Source organism: Patagioenas fasciata, chromosome Z (genome assembly GCF_037038585.1).
Source record: "Patagioenas fasciata isolate bPatFas1 chromosome Z, bPatFas1.hap1, whole genome shotgun sequence".
NCBI lineage: Eukaryota > Metazoa > Chordata > Aves > Columbiformes > Columbidae > Patagioenas > Patagioenas fasciata.
Genome location: NC_092560.1, coordinates 3,343,856 through 3,364,441, shown reverse-complemented (window position 1 = coordinate 3,364,441; position 20,586 = coordinate 3,343,856). Strand labels below are relative to the sequence as shown.

The following is a 20,586-nucleotide window of genomic DNA, read 5'->3' as shown; positions in this document are numbered from 1 at the left end:
GTGAAGTAAATTAAAACCACTGTGACTGAGCTGCATTAGGGGATCAGTTAGCTGTATGGGGACTATGGATTACCAACAATGTGTAGAATAAGTATGAAAAAAGGATCAAAAACTATCACATTTCAGGGGGTTTTAGGATGAGAGGAGAAAAAAAGGAGAAAGAAAAAAAAAAAATGTACTTTTCTTAGTCTTGTGCCAGTGAAGGTCATGGATGTCTTTAGAACCTCAGCCCAAAGTGTCCTTGTCTCAACTCCATCTTCTCCATTTCCAAGAGTTGTGGTTCTCCTGCTGTGCTGTCCAAAGCTGTAGAGAAGCAGCAGAAGCAGTAGCTTGGTCTGATGGGCTTGAGTCATCATGAGCTGTCAAGTGTGAATGACTTCTGTGCTTGTTTTCTTACCAGACGCTGCATATTTCTGCGATACTGGATGAGGAACCAGAAATGGATGAGCATTTTGTTGTCACCCTCTTCAATCCAACGGGAGGAGCCAGGCTGGGCACAAGAGTGCAAACCATGATTACGATACTGCAGAACCAGGCTCCGCTAGGGCTTTTCAGCATCTATCCACTTAAAAATAGGTAATAAACACTGGTTCGGTTAAAAGAAGATTTTTCATAATCAATAAAATCAATCATAATCACTCTACAACTTTGTCTTTGATGAATCCCTTTTTGAGGAAATTCAGCAAGCCAATTGTAAAACATTTGTAATTTTGAAAAGTACACTGTCTGTCAAATACTGTTACTGCTATAAAAAGAACAGAAAAACACTTAAAATGGACTGTCCATCTTTAGAACTGTCAATTTATCTATGTTTTTTTCCCTAAAACAGTATTTTGTTAGTGCATAAATATTCCACTAGTAGTAATGCAAACCTCGGATCAGTGCTGACGGAGTAATACATTTGATAATTTATTTTTGGTTTTAAGCTTGTGTAAAACAAACTTTCACTCAAGGATGTTTTTTCAGAAGCAAACAGATTGTATGGAATGACGTTTTCAAAAATTATTCAGCTGAAACTGTACAGGTGGTGTGTTAAATTTCAGGTCTGTTTAAAATGTTGTTGAATTGCCTACGATTTTACTGAGGTCTTGTGGTAAGAAACACTGGATGACCTTAATGTAGCTACCAGTCCATCAGGTAGCAGAACCGGTTATTTTATTTTTATTTGTCTTGTATATTCCATAGCTGGAACTGTACTCTAAGACTCTTATACTAGAAAAATAACACATTTTTTTCTTTATTTTCACAACTTTCAAATTTAGGACAAATTTCCTCATAATTGAAGAAGCCAACACCACAGCTTATTTGAGAGTTTCACGGAGTAATGGGCTCAACATGTCTGTGAGTGTTGAGTGGGAGACGTTGTCGGATACTGCATTTGGCATCAGTACGTTCATTTCATAGAGAATTCCACTGCTTTTGACAGAGTGGAGATAGCAAGAAACTAGCCAAACATACAGGAGATGTGACTTTGGAATCTAAATTTACATATTCAGCCTCAATTACATTAATTAATGCTTTTCTGAGCGTGTCAAAATTCATTAGATAAAAGAGCTTAGCTGCTTAAGAATCACCTTGTTATCAGCCACTCTGCCACTTGTTTTCAGTCATCTGTATTGCTCTCCTTGCTTCTTATACAAACACTATTGTCACTAGACTTTTTTTTTTTTTTAAATTAAATCTGTTATGCTCTTTTTGTAACTTTGTATTTTTCTAATACAGTATAAGAGACATACCTCACATAAACCTGACATAGCTTTGGTCTGAGAAATGCCACCACCGCACATTTTCTATCCTATTTCCCAGTGTGCATTGATGGGATTCTCAGGCTCTAATTTCATGAACACTTTAATCTGGTCCAAATTAGCACTTCCTTTGAAGGAAAACATCCTTCTGTCTCTACCTGCTTGTTCCCATTTCCATGCTAAGTATTATTTTTGTTCCAATACTGATACATGTATAGCTGCTCACCAGTCCAGACTAAAATCAACAAGGGAAAAAAAGGAAATGCCTAATTTTGAATGTAGATGAAAATCTCTGGCTCAGCAACTTGTCTAACCTACGTGTAGGATTGGGACTTCAGTTCTTGGACTTAATTCTAACAACAGCTCTTTTTTCTATAAGCCAGCTGAATGGCTTAAGGAGTTTAAGGATATTAGTGCCATGACTGCCTGTTGTGATCAGGGGGAGAAGGAGGACAAACACCTACATTTTCTAGTTTCTTTTCTTTTTTTCAGTATTGGTATCCAGCTAATTTTCTCACCAGCTAAATTCCAAACTGAGTCATTCTGAATCAGACTCAAATTGCCTATGCCTCTTCCATATGCAGCTGTAATAAATGAATACATTTATTGCTTAACTATCATTGCATCCTCAGTACGGTATTTTTCCCATGCATTTATATACACTTACACAGACAATTTATAGACAACTTCGATGTTTCTGATACTAGGTCTAGTTTCGGCAGGTAAATCATGAAAATGTCATTGAAAAATACCTCAAGAATGAGGTATTAATAAACAGTATTTTCTTTTACTGTATTGCAGGGGGTGGTATCAGTGTCCTGTCTGTCTTGCAAAGTTTTGTAGAAGAGTCAGCATCTAGCTGGTGTTTCTTTACATCAGGAGAAATCCTATATGGTATTCTGTTGCGTACACCTCCTGCTACGTTTTCTACTGTCTACCAGTGGAAAGGAGTATTTGTTCCTGTTGAGGTAAATGTTTCCTTGCCGGCACCAACTGTGATACTTAATAAAGAATCTAAGCCTCACTTTTCGCCTTTTTATTCCTCTCTCAGAATTTCAGTATGTGGAATCCTAAGAGCTGTGTGTCTTTCCAAATCCACACCTCTCCCTACCTTGTGATAACTCATGGAGGAGACAGGCAGGGAGCTTCCAACACCACCATGTATGCATTCATGCCTGGACGCAGGCTCTTGAAGGTAAATGTGTTTTGCTTAAAAAAAGACCTTGGGAGGCTGTCCAGTCTGGCCATGTTTTGGAAAAAGCACTTTCTGCTCAGTTAATTCGGGGCCCTAACACAGTGCGTGACTTCAGTGATCTAAATTTGTCACAGCTGGTTGTTTACTGCGGTTCTTTTAATTTACATTTTGGGAGTTGGGGGAAAATGACCTTGGAAGTGGGGAGAGAAACTGTGGAGCCATCGAGATATAGAATGTTGTCTGAAAAATTTATGATAAGATATATTAATTTTGTAATATATATACCCATGTGCACACATTTATAGACATTTTGCACGAATTATAAAAGCATGCATATGTAATGTTATGCATTTTATCTGTAGATTTACAAGCAATTTTCCAAATTTTAAAAATAAATGCATAAACTTGTCACTTTAAATGACAAACATCAAACGCCATTTTCATCATATTTCCCTCACAGATACAGACTCTCCCTATTCTGGATACCAGACAAGTGAAACACTTTTCTGTGGATGGAGAAGAGTATTTGATTTTTGTGAGTCATACAAACAGTTCCAGTTCCATCCAGGTTAGAACACATTTGTATTCCCTGGCTTGGATGTGGGTAGTTTGTTCAGTTTTGAGTTTGAAATGTGAAGGGGTAATAAAAAACAAACAAACAAACAAGTCTAAGTATCTGTTTCTGAAAAAGTACTTATGTTTCTATTGTGGATGTATAATTCTTAAAATTCTAGACTTGTTTAACTGTGCCAATACTCTCTGTGTTAACATATAATTTATATTTAGTTTGATTTCATTGCTAATGTTATTTCTGTTTTGAAATCTAGCATGTTAAAAACCTATAAGAACAGAAATAGTTTATGACCATAAATCTATTAATCTGAAGAGCAGGCACAGCTGCTTGCAGTAAGGTTACTTACCAATGTGCTTTTACCTTAATGTATGGTCCACCATAGAAATGAGGAATTCAATTTTTTATGAGTCTTCACAGTTTTTCAGCATGGCACTTATTTTTTCTTCTCTTGATCTGTATTATGAGTATATAAGGAAAAAAACCTTCATATTTCTGCAGGTTTTCCAGTGGAATAAAGAGATATTTGTTCTGCATCATCGGCTTCCACTTTCCGGAGCTCTGAATATTGCATTGTTTGCTAGAGGAGGTGTCATGTACCTACTAGTTTCTTTGTCAAATACCAGCCAGAACATTCTCTTGTACCGGTGGTTGAATAATGAGTTTAGGAATCTTCATCAGTTACCTGCAAAAGAAATAAAACACATGGAGGCCTGGATTTCTGGATCTGATGTCTATTTAATTATTGCAAAAGGTATTCAGGAGGAGACAAACACTGGGTTTCCTAAGTGTGTGCTGGTTTGGTAGCAAAGGTTTTTGGTATAAAAGAGTTTGGATGGGGGATGACAATTCTCTGATGAGCATTTGATCAATACAATCTCTCTTTTGTCCCTCAGAAAATAAAAGCATTGCATTTGTTCTCAAATACTTATTAAACTGATGAAATATTTTCCCAAGAAAAACAGGAAAAAATAACTCTCTTCTCCTAACTGCTCATCGCACCTTTTCTAAGCTTTTCTGAGCTTTGTAATACACAAAGATCATTAGTCAGCAAAGTACATATTTTCAATACAAGTATGACATTTAAGCATTGTTTTTTGACTGCTTCCCTATGCCCATTAAAAACTTTATGCTGCAGTCTGCAGGTTTATTTGTAATTGTGTGCTGTCTACTGGCAATCTTAGTGTTCTTTAATGTGAATGTGTGCAGAAAAGCCCTTAAACGATGTTAGTGGATAAATCACCCCACAGAGACCAGTCATACTATGGAGTTATGCACCAAGTAAAAAGGAAAATACGATAATTAGTCTCACTTTGTAATTAAAGCTCCCAGACTCTACCTTTTGAATGGCCACCAGTGTGCAATTTAACTAACAGGCAGCAAATGAATTTTGTCATTTTGATCATTTGCAGAATTTGGAAATTCTTCTGAAATTTTCATCTGGGAGACAGGGCAATCTACCTTTAGACACTTTCAGTCTCTTCCAGTCTGCACTGTAAGAAACATCCACGTTTTCATGCCTCCTTCTGGTTTAGGTAAGACTTAAATTACAATATTTGTTCAAATCTTGGCGTATAATACTGGAATTGCAGAAATATATGTGCTCTTTTTTTCCATATTATTTATCAGACTTTAAAAGTTACTGTAATCATTGTGATACCGAGGGAAATTCTGGCATTATAAGGAGAAATTTTGAATATATCATCAAATATTTGTTTTTTCTCTCCTCCTTCCTCAATGCAGTTCACATCCTCCTATCCGGTAAGAACACAACAGCGTTGTATTCTTGGAGCTCTGAAGAAAACCAGTTCTCTGTAATGCTGGAAGCCCCATGTGCAGGTCATGTCACTTCAGCTACCGCAAGGTCTCTGAACTCCAGCAAGACCTTGATTGCTCTGTCCATAGAGTCCAACTCCCAGATTTATGAGCTGACCACTATCTCCAACCAATCAGATTTTATACCGAGGTAGGTTTTTCTGTTTTACATAGCTTTCTCCAAGCTCTGGTATTTCTTTTTTCTGTGATACTGTTTTTGTTGCAGTGGAGAGGATTATGTACTCCTGTTGTGCTTATTAACACTAAAGAGAAATGTTTAGGGGGAGGTTTAAGATAACCTGAAGTCAAACAGCCTCACAAGTGGCTTTAAAACCTGATGAGAGAGGACTTGCGGTTACAACTTGATTTTTTTTAAAAAGTATAAATAAAATTACTTTCATAATTAATTTCACTTTATGATCTATTGTCATTTAAAAGCAAACAAAGAGATTTGCAACTTTTATACCTCAGTTACTTCCACAGGAATGTAAACAATAATTCCAGCTCCAAAAAAGCTCATTAAATTTACAACAGTGCTTTCAAAGTTCATTAATCAGCTACCCTCATTTTATAATTATTTGATGTGTGTGTTTTTATGCTAGTTCAGGTGAACTGATATTTGAGCCTGGTGACATGGAAGCTGTGATAGCAGTCAATATCCTGGATGATATCATCCCAGAGGAGGAAGAATCCTTCAAAGTGTGGTTGAAAAACCCTAAAGGAGGTGCAGAGATTGGCGCTCATGGTTTTGTTAACATAATTATTCCTTCCAATGACAATGCTTATGGAGTCATCGGATTTGCTCAGGTAAATCTAAGGGAAATAATTAAAATATGTATATATTATTTATGAATAATGAAACAGAAATGTACTAAAACTGTAGGCTGGAGCATGTGAAGGGATTGTTTTGCTAAACTCTTGTAGCAATCCAAGTTAGAAGCTTTTTAACATCCGTTTTTCCTTGTCCTGTGATTATATAGAACACAAGGGAATAGAAAATCAGTTCCACACTCTGCCTCTTATGTGAGATTTTTATAACCTCCATTTAGATCAACACATGAGTTTATAATTTCTGTTTTGCAACAACATAAAAATTCAATTTTCAGATGGCATATATGAATCATCATAGAGTCACTACTGTTTGCTTAATCAAGGGAATAAAACTAACCTGAAGATCCTTTTCCCCTGGACAATATATTGATTGGGTTATGTCACAAGATGAGCCAGCCTGCCAGAACAAAATCATTTATTTGGAAAAAATGTCAGACTGAAGGTATTATTTGGAAGTGGCTAATACTTAAAATTGCCGAACACTGTAGATGAGACAGGTATGTAGTAAATGCATACTGAAGATATAAAACACAGAAGAGCTGTTACTGAACTGAAACATTGCATCTGGATTTGTGTGAGAAGGGTGAATAACAGCAACGTAACATCAGTAAAAATGTGTCTTTCTTGAAGGTCCGCTTGTTTGTTATCTGCTTCATACAATTTGGACATAAAATACTGTACTAAAAATCAAAAAAAAAACCAAACCCAAACAAGCACAAACAAGCAAACAAAAGTCATTGGGTTTTTTGCTTTAAGGTGAAGACGTCTGATGTTTTAAATTATCTTCTTGAAACCTTGGAGTATTGACTACCTCTGAAAAATAGGGCATATAAATTTAAGAATGCACACATATTTAGCCACTTAAAATATATTAACTTTTTGATGCTCAGTGTCACTGGCCCCCATTGAATACCTGGATCCCAAAATAAACTAATCTTTATAAGAAAATAATGTTATGGTTATGCTACTTTATGTTTTCCAGAGTTCTTTATTTAAACAAGTTGAGGAAATGGAACAGGACAGCTTGATCACCTTGAATATAGAACGTTTAATAGGAACATATGGACGAGTTACAGTCGAGTGGATCGCTAATGGGAGCATAAGTGACATATTTCCAGCTTCAGGAATGGTATGTGATGTTTTCTGTGGTATTAGGGAAGCACTGACTGTGTTGTCTCAGACAGCAGGTGCAGATGTGCTGAGGGAGGACAGTACGTGTCAGATTGCCCCATTCTGTTAATTATGGCTTCCTGGTCGTTTGCTGAGATTTTGGCAGTTTGCACTTCTGGCTGCAGCATCATTCTCACTCATCTAGAACCAGATATTGCAATGCCGTCCAGGCACTACAAATGTGTATCTGCAATGTCCTGTTCCCATCTGTCTTTCTTCCTTCTGCTGTGTCAAACCATCTGCATTGGTGGGAATCCGGGAGCGTTTGCTCTTCCTCCTGATCTTGTCAATACAACTGAGAGCTTTGGTGGTCCAGGAAAATGTCGCAAACCCTGGTTTTCCCTGTTTCTGAGGCTGCTTAGATTTCCAGCTGTGTTGAAATCCAATGCTTCCTGTTTCCATTAAATTCTTGTTATGCTTCAGGGTGGACAAATGCCAGGTTCTTCAAGGGCCCCCACCTGGTGGCCATCTGCAGAAGACACAAAGCCCTGTGGTCTTTGAGGCTGCAGAACTGTAGCACAAGCCACAGATGAGGGAAGAAAGGGCCGAAAGACTGTAGAAATTAACTTTACACCTGGAAATAATGGATCAGAAATAAGATTAAAAATTTAAAGAAAGATTGACAGAGGGGAAAACAAGGTTGCTAAAACAAACACACTGAAATTATTAGAGTGTTCCTTGAGCATTCCAGATGGATGCTACGAGATTTTCTTGCATACTTTTGCAGGTAGGAAGAGACAGAAAGGTAAAGGCATGATGTTGTTCACTGAAAATTTCCATTTATCGTTCAACATAGGTGTAGCCTAAGTCTTTATAGACAGATCTTCCTTGTTGAGAGATGCGTAATAAAGTGTCAGGCCTTTTGAATTTAAAAATAAAAATAGTATAAATAGAGCATTTCTCAATCATTTTATGTGGAAAAAAAAAAAAAAAAAACAAAGAAAATAACCCAAAAAACAAACAACCAAGCAAAACAGAAAAGATCAGCTCTTCATAATCTTTGAGAAGTCATGGAGATGAGGGTGTGTCCTAGAAGACTGGAGGAGGCCTCTATGTCACCCCACCTACAAGAAGGGCTGAAAGGAGGATCTGGGAAATTACAGGCCCATCAGTCTTAGTTCAGTCCCTGGGAAAGTTATGGGATGAATCCACCTGGGGCCATCATGAGTCAAAAGAAGGATGTGATTAGTGAAAGCAAGCACGGATTCATCAGGGGCAAATTGTGCTTGACAAACTTCATCTATGACAAAGTAACTGCTCGGTTGATGTGGGGAGAGCAGTGGACGTTGTCTACCTGGATTTCTCCAAGGCTTTCGATACGGTGGCCCACAGCCTCCTCCTCGGGACACTGAAGCGCCGTGGTCTGGACAAGTGGTGCCTGCAGAGGATGGAGAACTGGCTGACAGGCCGTACCCAGAGCGTGGTGGGAAATGGCTCCGTTTCAAACTGGCAGCCTGTCACCAGTGGATCCCACACTGTTCAACGTCTTCATGAGTGATCTGGATAACGGGATCAAGCGTGCCCTGGGGAAGTTTGCTGATGACACCAAGCTGAGTGGGGACGTGCACACTTTGGAAGGGAAAGCCACCCTGCAGGAAGCGCTGGATGGGCTGGAAGAGTGGGCTGACAAGAACCTGATGAAGCTCAACAAGGACAAGTGTAAGGTCTTGCACCTGGGAGAACAAAATCCAGGAGCGCAGCACAGCTGGGATCTACCCGGCTGGGAGCAGCTCTGTGGAAAGAGACCTGGGGACCCTGGGGGACAACCAGCTCACCACGGGTGACCAGTGGCTGCTGCAGCAAAGGTGGCAAAGGGGACGCTGGGCTGCACCAGCAAGGGCACCAACAGCGGAGTTAAATCATTATCCTGCTCTACTCAGCACTTGTGAGGCCACACCTGGAACACTGTTCGGTTTTGGTCTCCACTGTACAAAAAAGCGGTGGCCAGACTGGAGAGGGTCCAGGGAAGGGCCACAAAGATGGTCTAAGGACTGGGAAGGTGCCACAGGAGGAAAGGCTGGGAGAACTGGGCTTGTTCAGCCTTTGGAAAAGAAGCTTAGGGGAGAGCTCAGCACCGTGTTCCAGTATTTAAATGGAGTATTTACAAGGAGTCCCATGGAAAAGATGAGGGGCAAAGGGTACAATTTACTCCTGGGAAGACTCTGGTCAGATGCAAGAGGGAAATTTTTCACAAGGAGAACAATCAGCCACTGTAATAATGTCCCCATTGTTCAACATTGGACACGTTTAAGACTCAGCTGGACAGGTGATGGGCCAGCCTGTCTAGACTGGGCTTTTGCAGGAAAAGTTGGACCAGATGATCCTTATGCTCCCTTCCAACCTGGTATTCCATGTTTCTGTGATTATATTTTATAGATATATGTATGCGTATATGTTGTATATGTGTCCGTGTGTGTAAATTTTATTTAATTGATAGAGTTTTACAGAATAAAGCAGATGGTACAACAGCATTGAGAAGAAGTTTGACTATTTTTGTTTTCCCTTCCCCTAAAACTTCAGATTACATTTTCGGAAGGTCAGGCCCTGTCCACAATCACCCTGACCATTCTGGCGGACAGCGTTGCAGAGCTTTCGGAGACAGTGGAAATCACACTGACCCACGTTACCACCATGGGTGTTCAGGACACCACAAAAGGAGCTGTCATCGATCCCAAAAGGGCGAGGGCTGTCCTTACCATTTTACCCAGCGACTCTCCACACGGCGTGATTGGGTGGCATATGGAGTCGCTCTTTGTTAAAGTCACAGAGCCAGAAGGTAAATCTGTTTCTTGATTTTTAGTTAAAAAAAAAAAAAAAAGCATTTCAAAATCAGCATTGTTTAAGCTATAACAATTTTTGTACATATACAATCTATAACATAACATTAAAATACATAACTGTGTTGTTTCACTACATTTTATGTTGTATTTCACACTGCATACATCAACATTATCCAGTCCTTTATTACTTTCTTGTCATCTTGCGTTGCAGATCACTAATATGTAAAATACTTCTAATTAAGCAAAAAGCTGAACTTGCCCATTTAATGGGATTAACATACTGTTTAAAGTAATTTACACAGAAAGACTTTCCTCATGAACTGGCTCAAAGAGAGAAGTATCTTCCCCTGTGGGATAGGGGAAGGTAGGAAGCAGTGCACGTGCAAATTCCATTTCAAGGAAACCAAATTGGAGTTTGTTCTTTTTGCCAGCTCTCTGGTTCATTGGGTCATGTCAGTTTTCCCTCTGGGCACCACATGAGATTGTAAATGGTGGACCAGGGACCTCCCAGCTGTTTGCTCTGGTGTTTTCTGCAGCCGGGTGGTTTTCCAGCAGCTGCCTAATGGGCTATTCGTACTTCAAAACCCCAACTGAAATTCCCTGGCAATTTAAAATTCTATGCAAATTAACAGATGAAATTTATGAAAAATACGTTGTTTTTTTTTTTCACCAGAACATTATTGCAGATAAAACCTTCTCCCCAGTTCTATTTGAATGTGAATTAGTGTTGCCCATTTCTTTACTGACTGAAAGTGTTGTGAAAGGATGCTGTTGATTCCTTACATACACACACATGCACATTATAAACATTTATATTTTGAAGTCTGGATTCAGGGAATGTTCTTAGGTTTCACTCATTGCGCATTTTTCCAATCTTTAAAGATTGTATTTTTAATCAATTATATACAGGTGCTAAGTGTGAAGTAGTATCTAGTTAATAAAAGTGACAGAAACTAGTCTGAAGTACAAAGCCTGTTGCTTTTTATGTGTTTATATTTCTCCAGTCTATTAGCCAAACGCTACTTGGTGGTTTATTGGAAAAAAATTGCAAATCCGCTTTTCCAGAATGGATCTGAGCCTGACTGATGCAAGTGTATCTCGTTCTCTTCAACATTTGAGTTAAGGAAATGTAAAATTTACAGCAAGAGTGACTATCTCCAATGGTGCTTTATGTATTAGCGTCAATAGTGATCCCGTAGGCATGTAAAGGCAAAATAATGAGCTGGGAGTTCTGAAGGAAAACTAAATAAAGATAGCAATGTCCAAGTAACAGTTTGTGTAGTAAACATTTAAAACTGTAAATATTCTGCATTTTGCCCTCTTTCTAGATCCAGTTTTAAAATGCTTTCCAGATGTATTCACTGCATGTTGTATGTGTTCTGACCACTCAGATGTGCTCATTTACCTGAGTCATTGAATTATCCAAGTATTGTTGTCTTGTTAAGCAGGACTGAAGTGGGCTCTAGCGAGCAGCTCCAGCGCAATTAGGTGAGCTGAAAATAAAGCAGGGCAAGAGTTAAAAACAACCATGACTTGCTTTTTTTTCTGCTCCTTGTAATAGGGCAAGTGAACTCAACTGCTCTTAGTTTACAAATTGTTCGAGAGCAAGGGTTTGTTGGAGAGATTGCAGTTCAGCTGAGCACCATGCCTAACTTCGAACTCCCCCCCTCCAACCAAGCAACAGAGAATGAGGATTATGTTCTGGAAAAGAAGACAATCATTATGGCAGAGAACGCAACAACAACCTCTGTTGTAGTCACTATTTTGCCTGTGAGTAGTCTAACAACAACTCTACCAAATAATGTCTTTTAAGGAAAAGGAAAGTGGTACCATTTCTATACCAGAAATAAGAATTAGCATTCTAGAAACGGCTAAGGTGGGATTCTTGCCTTTTCAGATGGTTGTATATTAGTAAGAATTGTAGCCATCTGTTTCAAAAGAATTGAAGTATTTATCATTGAGAATGAACAAAATTCTCTCTTTTGCTGTAGTCCCCAAATTAACTTATAATAATGACAAAGAGAAAAGCAGTTACTTTAAAGAGACTTACTTTCTATACCTCTTAAAAGATTTGTTTTGTAGTTCAGGAAATCTTTTTTTTTTTTTCCAGAAATATGTATGTTATTTCAATATGTTCAAAATGAAGATACTGCTTTACAAGTTCTGGAATAGTTTCTGAAATCTACCTACCTTTCTTATAGGTAGGAGAAAAAAGTGGCAGCCAGCAATATTTTCCACCCCTCTTACAGATCTGGAATCTGGCTGCCAACTTCAGTTTCTAAAACGCAGCAAAAGTCCTCACTTTCACCTTTTTCATGGTGTGAAGCAAGGGATTGGTCGTATGGTCCCAAATACTGGGAATTTTTAGGCAGTAAGCAACCCACAGGTAGCTTTCTGGATGTATTATAACTCAGAGTGTTTTATTAAATATGTGACGTTTAAAAATTCCTTTGCAGGACAATGTTCCAGAATTGCAAGAAGGATTTATAATCAATATTACTGATGTTCAGCTGATCGGTTCCCGCACTGGAGGGCAGCCAAGTGTGAAGAGGCTTGGGTTGGAAATAGCTGAAATAACAATTGAAGAAAATGATGATGCCAGAGGAGTATTTAGTTTCAATGTTACGAAGGTAAATCTGAATGAAAAGTATTTAAAATAGCATTACAGCAAAAGAGTCCGTGTTTTCAGATCAATTTTGATAGTATTGTAATAAGCTTTATGACACTAAATTGTTCTGGATAAAAAGGCTAGAAACTAGACAAACAATTCCTTCTTGAAAGGTTCTTCACAATTAAGATGTAGAATTTATTAGGAATCTGAAAATACTGAAACTGGTGTCCGAATATTCTGAAAAGGACATCAGAATGTCATCTAATCCAGACTTTTACTCATAGCAAGGTCAATGCAAAATTCAGACCAGTTTAGGACTGATTATGTAGTTTTTCATTTATTTTATATGTAAGTCAAAAGGAAAGAAGAGAAAAGGTTCCTGTGACACTCAACCATTTCTTCTTGAATTTACAGGATATAACGGGAGCTGTTGCTGGTTATGAGGTACCACCACCACAGAATATACTGAAACTTCCAGTTGTTCGACAGGCTGGGAGATTTGGGTCAGCAACTCTGTTCTGGGAAGCCATTCCTTCAACTGCCACCTTTGAGGACTTCACACCATCGTTTGGAAACCTGACGTTTGCAGATGGGCAGGTATGCACTTGCTGACATTTTCCTGTTTCTGGGTTACTAGTTTAAGAGTTTCTCATGTTTTCTTCCAGCAGAATTTGCATCTTTTCATTGAAAAAAAATATTTATGGCCTTACGTATGTGAACAATGCTCCTGACGGCAGTTTTTTAGCATGGAGAAGCAGAATATTCATAAGCATTGACTGAACAGGGTTGCATGCTTTTTGTACCTCCATAAGTGGGACATAATTTCTAATAATAAAACCTGTTACTCTAAAAATTTTGATGTAACGTCTTCTCTACAAATACTCAGACTAAGCCTGTATGTTCCCTTAGTTACAATCTACATATAAACATTACATTCTACATACAGACATATAAATTTCATGATCCCCTGACAATACCTGGTGAACACCAGGGGGATTAATTTCAAGTGGTTTTTGGAAAATATAAAGTTATACTTTGTCAGCAGAATTTTGGCTGAAGTACAATATTGTCTACCTGCACATGCTGCTGAGTACAAGAAGTCTGCTGGTTTTTATGTAGAAGATTTATGTTGATGAACTTAAAAACCATCCTTGAAATTTTGTTATATTATTGTCAATATGCAAGCATTGTAAGAAATAAGCACAACAAATAATGTGTGTTTATCTATTATTAGATGAACTTTACCTATTTTACATTTCAATTTATTTCAAACAGTTCATGGAATATTATAAATAAAATTGTGTTGCTCTGCTTTTGTTTGATTGTTTTGTTTTGTTTTGTTTTGTTTTGTTTTGTTTTGTTTTGTTTTGTTTTGTTTTGTTTTGTTTTGTTTTGTTTTGTTTTGAACAATTTCTGCAGGCTACAGGAGGAATAGAAATTACAGTCATAGACGACAGTGAAGTTGAATTCCTTGAGATATTTAAGATTGCCTTGGTGAGGGTAACAGGTGGTGCAAGACTTGGGGATGACACCCTGGTAACTGTCGTCATTCCACCAAATGATTCCCCTGTTGGAGTATTTGGGTTTGAAGAAAGGAATGTGAGTGTGATTTGGATTTCCTGCAAAATCTGGGTATTAGGTTTATGCCATTAACACACAGACAATTTTGTTGTGCCTTCATTGCAGTGGAAGATGTGATTCTTCCATTGAAAGGCGTGTTATTGCCTGTCTTCATGTAGCTGGGTAGGATGGTAACAATGATGACAGTGCTGCAGCATAAATGTAGATTTCTGCATGACTGAATCATTTTGGTTCAGTATGCTAACAATTCAGGGCATCCTGAGTAGGATTTTTACCAGTCTGTTGAATATTAAAATGCTTTTGTAATAATCTGTATTACTGGAAGTAAAGTTTGGAAAGAAATCATGAAACATATCTCATCTTAGTTCTTGTCAGTGAATGATTCTTCTGCTCTCCACGTTGCTGGTGCTGTGCCTGCGTGTGACTCATTGTCTGTAATTGTTTTGAATCACAGGGCATACAAAAATAACTCGAGTGACTAATCTTTGCTAGCAGAATTCAACACATTTGTTACGTCTGTTATCTTCCTGTTGATTTTCGCTCTTTCCCTTATTTTACTTGGGCATTGATAATGAGTTTTTGTTGTTTAAGTCAGTATCAATGCCTTTTGCTACAGCCTTTCCTACATCCTCCTTCTTCATCAGGTAACAGTGAAGGAGCCTCAGGCACCCGATGACTCCGCTGCAGTTGCGTTGCTCACGGTGAGTCGGAGTCAGGGAGGACGAGGAGCAGTTAAAGTGTTGTGGATTCTCGAGGAAGCTGCCAGATATGATCTGACCCCTCTGAACGGTACCCTCCACTTCAGTGAGGTATTTCTGATGTTGCAATAAATCCTTTCCCTATTAGATTTATAAATTCCGTCTTCTTCTTATGTGTTGTTGCTATGTGTTCAGAAAAGTAGGGGCTTACTGAGTATTAGAACAGCAGAAAAAGGCCAGTTTGGACTGGTGGGGATAGCAGTATTCATTTTTTTTCCAAACAGAAGAGGAAAGCTGACATGCTTTTTTAAAGCAACATAATGTAATCATCAGGAAGATAGGCTCTTCAGATCTGAATTGCTTTTACAATTCAGAAAGAGGAATATAAATGTACTGAACATGAAGAATAATTACAGAAACATTCATACCATTGCAGTATTAGTTGGTTGAAAGAGAAAATTGATATTGAAAGGGTAAGAAGGATAAATGAATGCTCAAAATGTGCAGATTTTATAAAATAAATACAAAATCCAAGTAACTTTCAGACTGGACACTGTTATTTGCTTTGTCTTTCATGTTAGGTTAGTGATCTGCAGTAAGAGCCTTTTAAAATATTGGATATTGTCAAGCTACTGTTGTTATCCTAATATCAGTCTTTTATAGTCTACTCAAAATACTTACCAAAGAACAGTGTTTTAAGATAAAGCAGAATCTATTCTGTCTGTACAAGCCTATTTTCCATCAAACAAATAGGCATACCAATTGTTTCTTTTGCTTTTAATCAGCTGGAAAAGCTCATTAAAAGACCACCAGTGTTTGGCAAAATTTTGCTGTCATTTTGCTATCCTTTCTCTACTGATAGTTCTGGACATTGTTTTTTCTTCCTGAATTCCTTATATATGCATACATGTAAGAATACAAGTATGTAAGTACGGTGTACTGAAGTTATACAATATGTACCTGCTTTTTCCCTATATTCTTATTTTAAGTGTTTACTACTGCTCACTGACAAAAATGTGGGTTAGATGGCAATTTGCTATCACCTAATAGATCTGATCTAAATAATTTTAATCCTTAGGATGTGTGTGTATTCTATTGGATATGCACATTCTGACATAAAAGATTCTGTGTATAAAGTTTCCTCTCAGTTGAAAACTTCTATGTGGATATAGTTTAAAAGTAATTTCAATTGCTATTCAGTTGAGAATAGCTAGGGTATTTTTGAGTTGGCACAGAATATTTTAGAGGCAGTTTTTACTACATTTCAGCCAAATGTCATATTTAAAAAATATTATGGAATGTATCTACCATATGCATGCTCAACACTTGATTTGTTAAAGAAAAACCGTTTTTTTATAATGTCATATTTTGTTTAGTGTTGCTTAATGTGTATATGTATTATCTTCCGGTCTTTACGTGACGCAGACTGAATCCCAGAAGTTGATTGTCTTGAACGCGGTACAAGACGGTCTGCTGGAGGGGAATGAAACATTTACCATTCAGCTGGTTTCTACTGGTGATGCGGAGATATCCCCCGTACATGGTAAAGAATTAATCCATTACATTCTATTTTGAGACATTTCATATGAGAATTCCAGTATGTCTGTTCGTATTATTTTAGTCTGCAATTCTTATATGCTTTGTGTGCAGCTAGTTGGTAGCAGTTTTGACTGTCAGTATTTTTCCCTAAGTTTTTTCCTTATCTGAAGAAATCAAAGAGAATTTTAGATCATATTTTTTCCATCTAACTCAAGTATTGGTGTAGACTTTTGTGTTCAGATGGTCAACATCGTCTGTAAAGAATTGTTTAATAAAAAGAAGCAGAAACCAAAACCAGGTTCAGACCTGTAAGAATCATAGAATAATTTCATTTGTGAGAGACCATCTAGGGGGGGGTCATCTGGTTGAATTGCCTTCACAATTAGATCAGGTCATGAATTCCTTGTCTACTGAAATTCTGAATATCTCCAAAGTTGGGGATTCCGTGGGCTCTCTGGGAAGCTGGTGCTTAACCATTTGTGTCACAAAACACACAAAAAATTATCTCACTAGTTTTCTTTTACCATGAGAAGCTTTGTTCTCTTCATAGGTGTTGCAACCATCATTATTGTGGGTGATGAAGGAGCTTCTGGGGTGGTTGGGATAGCCCATTCATCCCAGCATATTCTGATTGGAGAACCTTCAGGAAATTATAATGGAACCGCTCTTATTAGGTGAGTACATCACTCCTTTATCCAAAACAGCTCTGTTTCAAAAGCTATGAGGCTCCACATTTGACAAGAATTTCTTGAGTGCTGTGTTTCGTTATCACTTCTAAAATCAAAAATATTTTTAAAATTAGATACTTGTTTTTAAAGAAAGGCAGAACGTGCTACTCAGGTATCTTTTCAGTATTGCCAGGTAGCTTTAAATATGTCTTCAAATTATTTACAACATTGATTCATTAAAGGAAAGAGGATTCTAATCAAAGGAATAAGGGAAGGCAGTCAATTATGTTTGAAGACGCTTTGTGCTTTTCAGAATTCAGTTCAGGATTGGTGCTTGAACTGAAATTTGGTATATTATTAAAATGATCAGCATAACCAAAGCAGGAACTGGGTTTTAGTTGAAACAAGATGAAATTTCACTGCATTCAGTCATCTGAAAACACAATGAAGAAATCACAATGTTACCGTACCTTATAAGAGTATTGGAAAAAAAGGATTACAACACTTTCCCTTAGTGAAACAGCAAATATAAGCAAGAAAACAGCTTCTCATGCTGCCCTGAGAATCCCAACAGACAAAGGGATGCTTTGTGCAGCAGCAGTTGTAGAATATGTAGTAGATCATGGTATAGACAATTTCTTGCCATGCTTCAGTTCACCAAGACTGTCATGAGTAGGATTAGCCTCTGGGTTTTTAGACAAGCAGCACACAGAACATTTCTCAAGTGATCTCATAGTACTATTCTCATATCTTTCTGCCTTAAAAAACAAATTACCTCTGGGTGCTATCCGTAAATCCCATTTCCCTTCTGTTTTGCATGTCCATTTCCTGAAAAGCAGAAAGACAGCTCAGTTTTCAGCCACCACCTTTGGGCTGTACGTACAAAGAAACTGTAAAGTGCTCTGGGTAAAAATACAGCTCAAGATGCCTCCCAACACAGGGAAGTAAATCAGAACCGCAGACATGTTATTGCTCTGAAGAGGTTATTGTAAAGATCTTAATAGTGATTTCATACATTAAAACTCAAGCTTCACAGTGCTGGTAACTTTTCTTCCATGCATAACAATATCTATGCTTTATATTTGTGGATTTGATATCAAATATTAAAGGTAGAAGATTAAATCTGTGTTTGTGTTCTGCAGCCTGACACGTGGCCCAGGGATTTTTGGTGAAATCATAATATATTGGAATATAACACCCCCTCATCACACAGAATTTATTGAGACGTCGGGGACCTTGACAATGCGAGACCGGCAGTCTGCAGCAGTGGTTCTAATACAGGTACAAGAGATTTTACATCAGTAGCTATTTCAAGTTCTTCCTTTTATTTAGCTAGCATCTTGATTAGAAATTGGTTATACCTCTCTAATTAGAACTGGTTAATTGGCTCTTCCCCCTAGGCTGTGGATGACAACCGTCCTGAGGAGAAGCATTACTACACGTTTGAACTAACTGGAATCAGTGATGGAGGACTCATAAATGAATCTAGCAGCACAGCAAATATTACCATGGCCGCCAGCGATTTTCCGTATGGAGAGTTTACATTTTCACGAGAAATATTGCTGACAACAGAAGAGGAAAAATGGGTATATGGTTAAAATTCCTTCTTACATAAAATACTGATAGATATCAGTATTGTTGGTAGATTTATACTTAACTTTAGAAAAAAAAAAAAGAGATTTATTCTGCGTTTATCATAGCACAGTCCATCTGAGGCTTTTGGTGTTTTTTAATACTCTGAGAAAGATGCATGTCTGTTAAATTATGTGTATTCTGCACTTACTAGAGCAAATTGTTACCTGACAGAACCATTGAAAAGGTACATTTAGAACAGTCTCAGAATGGTAACAGAAAAGCAAAGCCATTTTTTAAAGCAAATGTCCTCTTTCCCACAGGTTAACATCAGTGTTTTGCGTTCAAGGGGATCCTATGGCAAAGTGCGTCTTTGCTTTCAGATAATAAATGGGACTGCAGAGGAGGGAGTTGATTTCACCCCCACAGTAAGGGAGCTGTTATTTGAACCACATGAGGAGAGTAGAATGATTTCGGTTGAAATTCATGATGACGACTTCCCTGAAGGTCCTGAAGACTTTTCAGTGATGATTACCAAAGTGGAACTCCAAGGAAGGTAAAGATAAAATTAATTATAGGATAAAATTAATTATAAGCAGGAGATCAAATTATATTTGGAATCTGATCTACCTGCATAAAGTCATGGCTGGATTTCAGGTGTTTTACTGTAAAATTTTGTAAGGCAGCTATAATAATCATAATAATACAAATTGGATGTATGGGAAACCAAATTCTTTTAACATTAATTTGAAGATTTTGCTGATTAAGATTTATTAAAACTGAAAGTCCATACATTACATAGAAGTTGTCAAATCACACAAAACTCAAATAAGAAGATAAAACATGAAAGAAAAAGTGAAAGATCCATTTTTCTGTGAAAAAAACTACCAGTTAAACTATATCTAGTTTGAAAAAGTGTGACCAAAAATCTTCAGTGATAACTATCAGAAAATAAAAGTATTTGTGATAATTGAAAATTGTCATACTTGCATTGCAATACTTTTGCAAGATTTTTTTAATATCATATTCCTTTTTATGTTCTTGCAAGTGGATTTGATTTTACCATAAAAGAAAATGGTCTACAGATAGATCAACCCCCAATAATAGGAAATATTTCCACAGTACGAGTCACTATAGCAAAAAGTGATAATGCAGAAGGCATCATAGAGTTTGATCCACAGTATATCCTTCTACAGGGTAAGTTTACCGTAAGTTTTCACTATGGTTTAGAGCATAAGCCTGTGGCTCTCTCACAAATTTTGAAATAAAATAACTTTTTTCCCAATTATTCTTGCAGTGGAAGAGGACGCTGGATTAATCATGATTCCTGTTGTGAGAAAGCGTGGAACATATGGCGATGTAACAGCTGATTTCCTTTCTCAAAGTATTTCTGCACTTCCAAATGTTGACTATGTAATCCATAATGATTCTGTCATTTTTTATCATGGCCAGAACCAGACTTTTATCTATATCTCCATCATAGATGATGAAGAAAGGTAATTATTTTATCAGATATTTATTCACTAATGTACTTCTGAGAAACCCTTTTTTAGCATGTGCAGTAGGCCTGTCTGTAGAGTTGGAATTGAAAATCAAATTTCTGCAGCCCTGAAACATCACCTAAATTTAAAGGGAGGGAAAAAAAGCTATTATTGGAGTTTCATAGTGCCTGTTAAATTTTATGCAAACAACTACATTCTTTTTACCTAGATTATCAGAAATTTTGGGTGTTAATAGTACTACTGTGAATAATAAAATATTTTGCCCTTTTTTTTTTATTTAGCACGTGTGGAAAATAAAACAATATTTT

At 37.4% G+C, this 20,586-nt stretch overlaps 1 protein-coding gene across 3 annotated transcripts in view; it reads left to right on the top strand.

The window, feature by feature from the left end:
* Positions 1–20,586, top strand: part of ADGRV1 (adhesion G protein-coupled receptor V1) — a 275,120-nt gene that overhangs the window by 81,281 nt on the left and 173,253 nt on the right. For all 3 annotated transcript variants that reach the window (XM_071801945.1, XM_071801944.1, XM_071801946.1), the window contains 23 exons: positions 401–576; positions 1,263–1,387; positions 2,547–2,713; positions 2,797–2,940; positions 3,401–3,508; positions 4,013–4,265; positions 4,924–5,046; positions 5,255–5,477; positions 5,929–6,133; positions 7,140–7,286; positions 9,848–10,103; positions 11,669–11,877; positions 12,564–12,737; positions 13,133–13,315; positions 14,138–14,317; positions 14,944–15,108; positions 16,423–16,540; positions 17,087–17,210; positions 18,347–18,485; positions 18,605–18,790; positions 19,100–19,332; positions 19,825–19,973; positions 20,074–20,272. In XM_071801945.1, the coding sequence (XP_071658046.1) occupies positions 401–576; positions 1,263–1,387; positions 2,547–2,713; positions 2,797–2,940; positions 3,401–3,508; positions 4,013–4,265; positions 4,924–5,046; positions 5,255–5,477; positions 5,929–6,133; positions 7,140–7,286; positions 9,848–10,103; positions 11,669–11,877; positions 12,564–12,737; positions 13,133–13,315; positions 14,138–14,317; positions 14,944–15,108; positions 16,423–16,540; positions 17,087–17,210; positions 18,347–18,485; positions 18,605–18,790; positions 19,100–19,332; positions 19,825–19,973; positions 20,074–20,272 (3,986 nt within the window). The remainder of the gene's footprint in view (positions 1–400; positions 577–1,262; positions 1,388–2,546; positions 2,714–2,796; positions 2,941–3,400; positions 3,509–4,012; positions 4,266–4,923; positions 5,047–5,254; positions 5,478–5,928; positions 6,134–7,139; positions 7,287–9,847; positions 10,104–11,668; positions 11,878–12,563; positions 12,738–13,132; positions 13,316–14,137; positions 14,318–14,943; positions 15,109–16,422; positions 16,541–17,086; positions 17,211–18,346; positions 18,486–18,604; positions 18,791–19,099; positions 19,333–19,824; positions 19,974–20,073; positions 20,273–20,586) is intronic.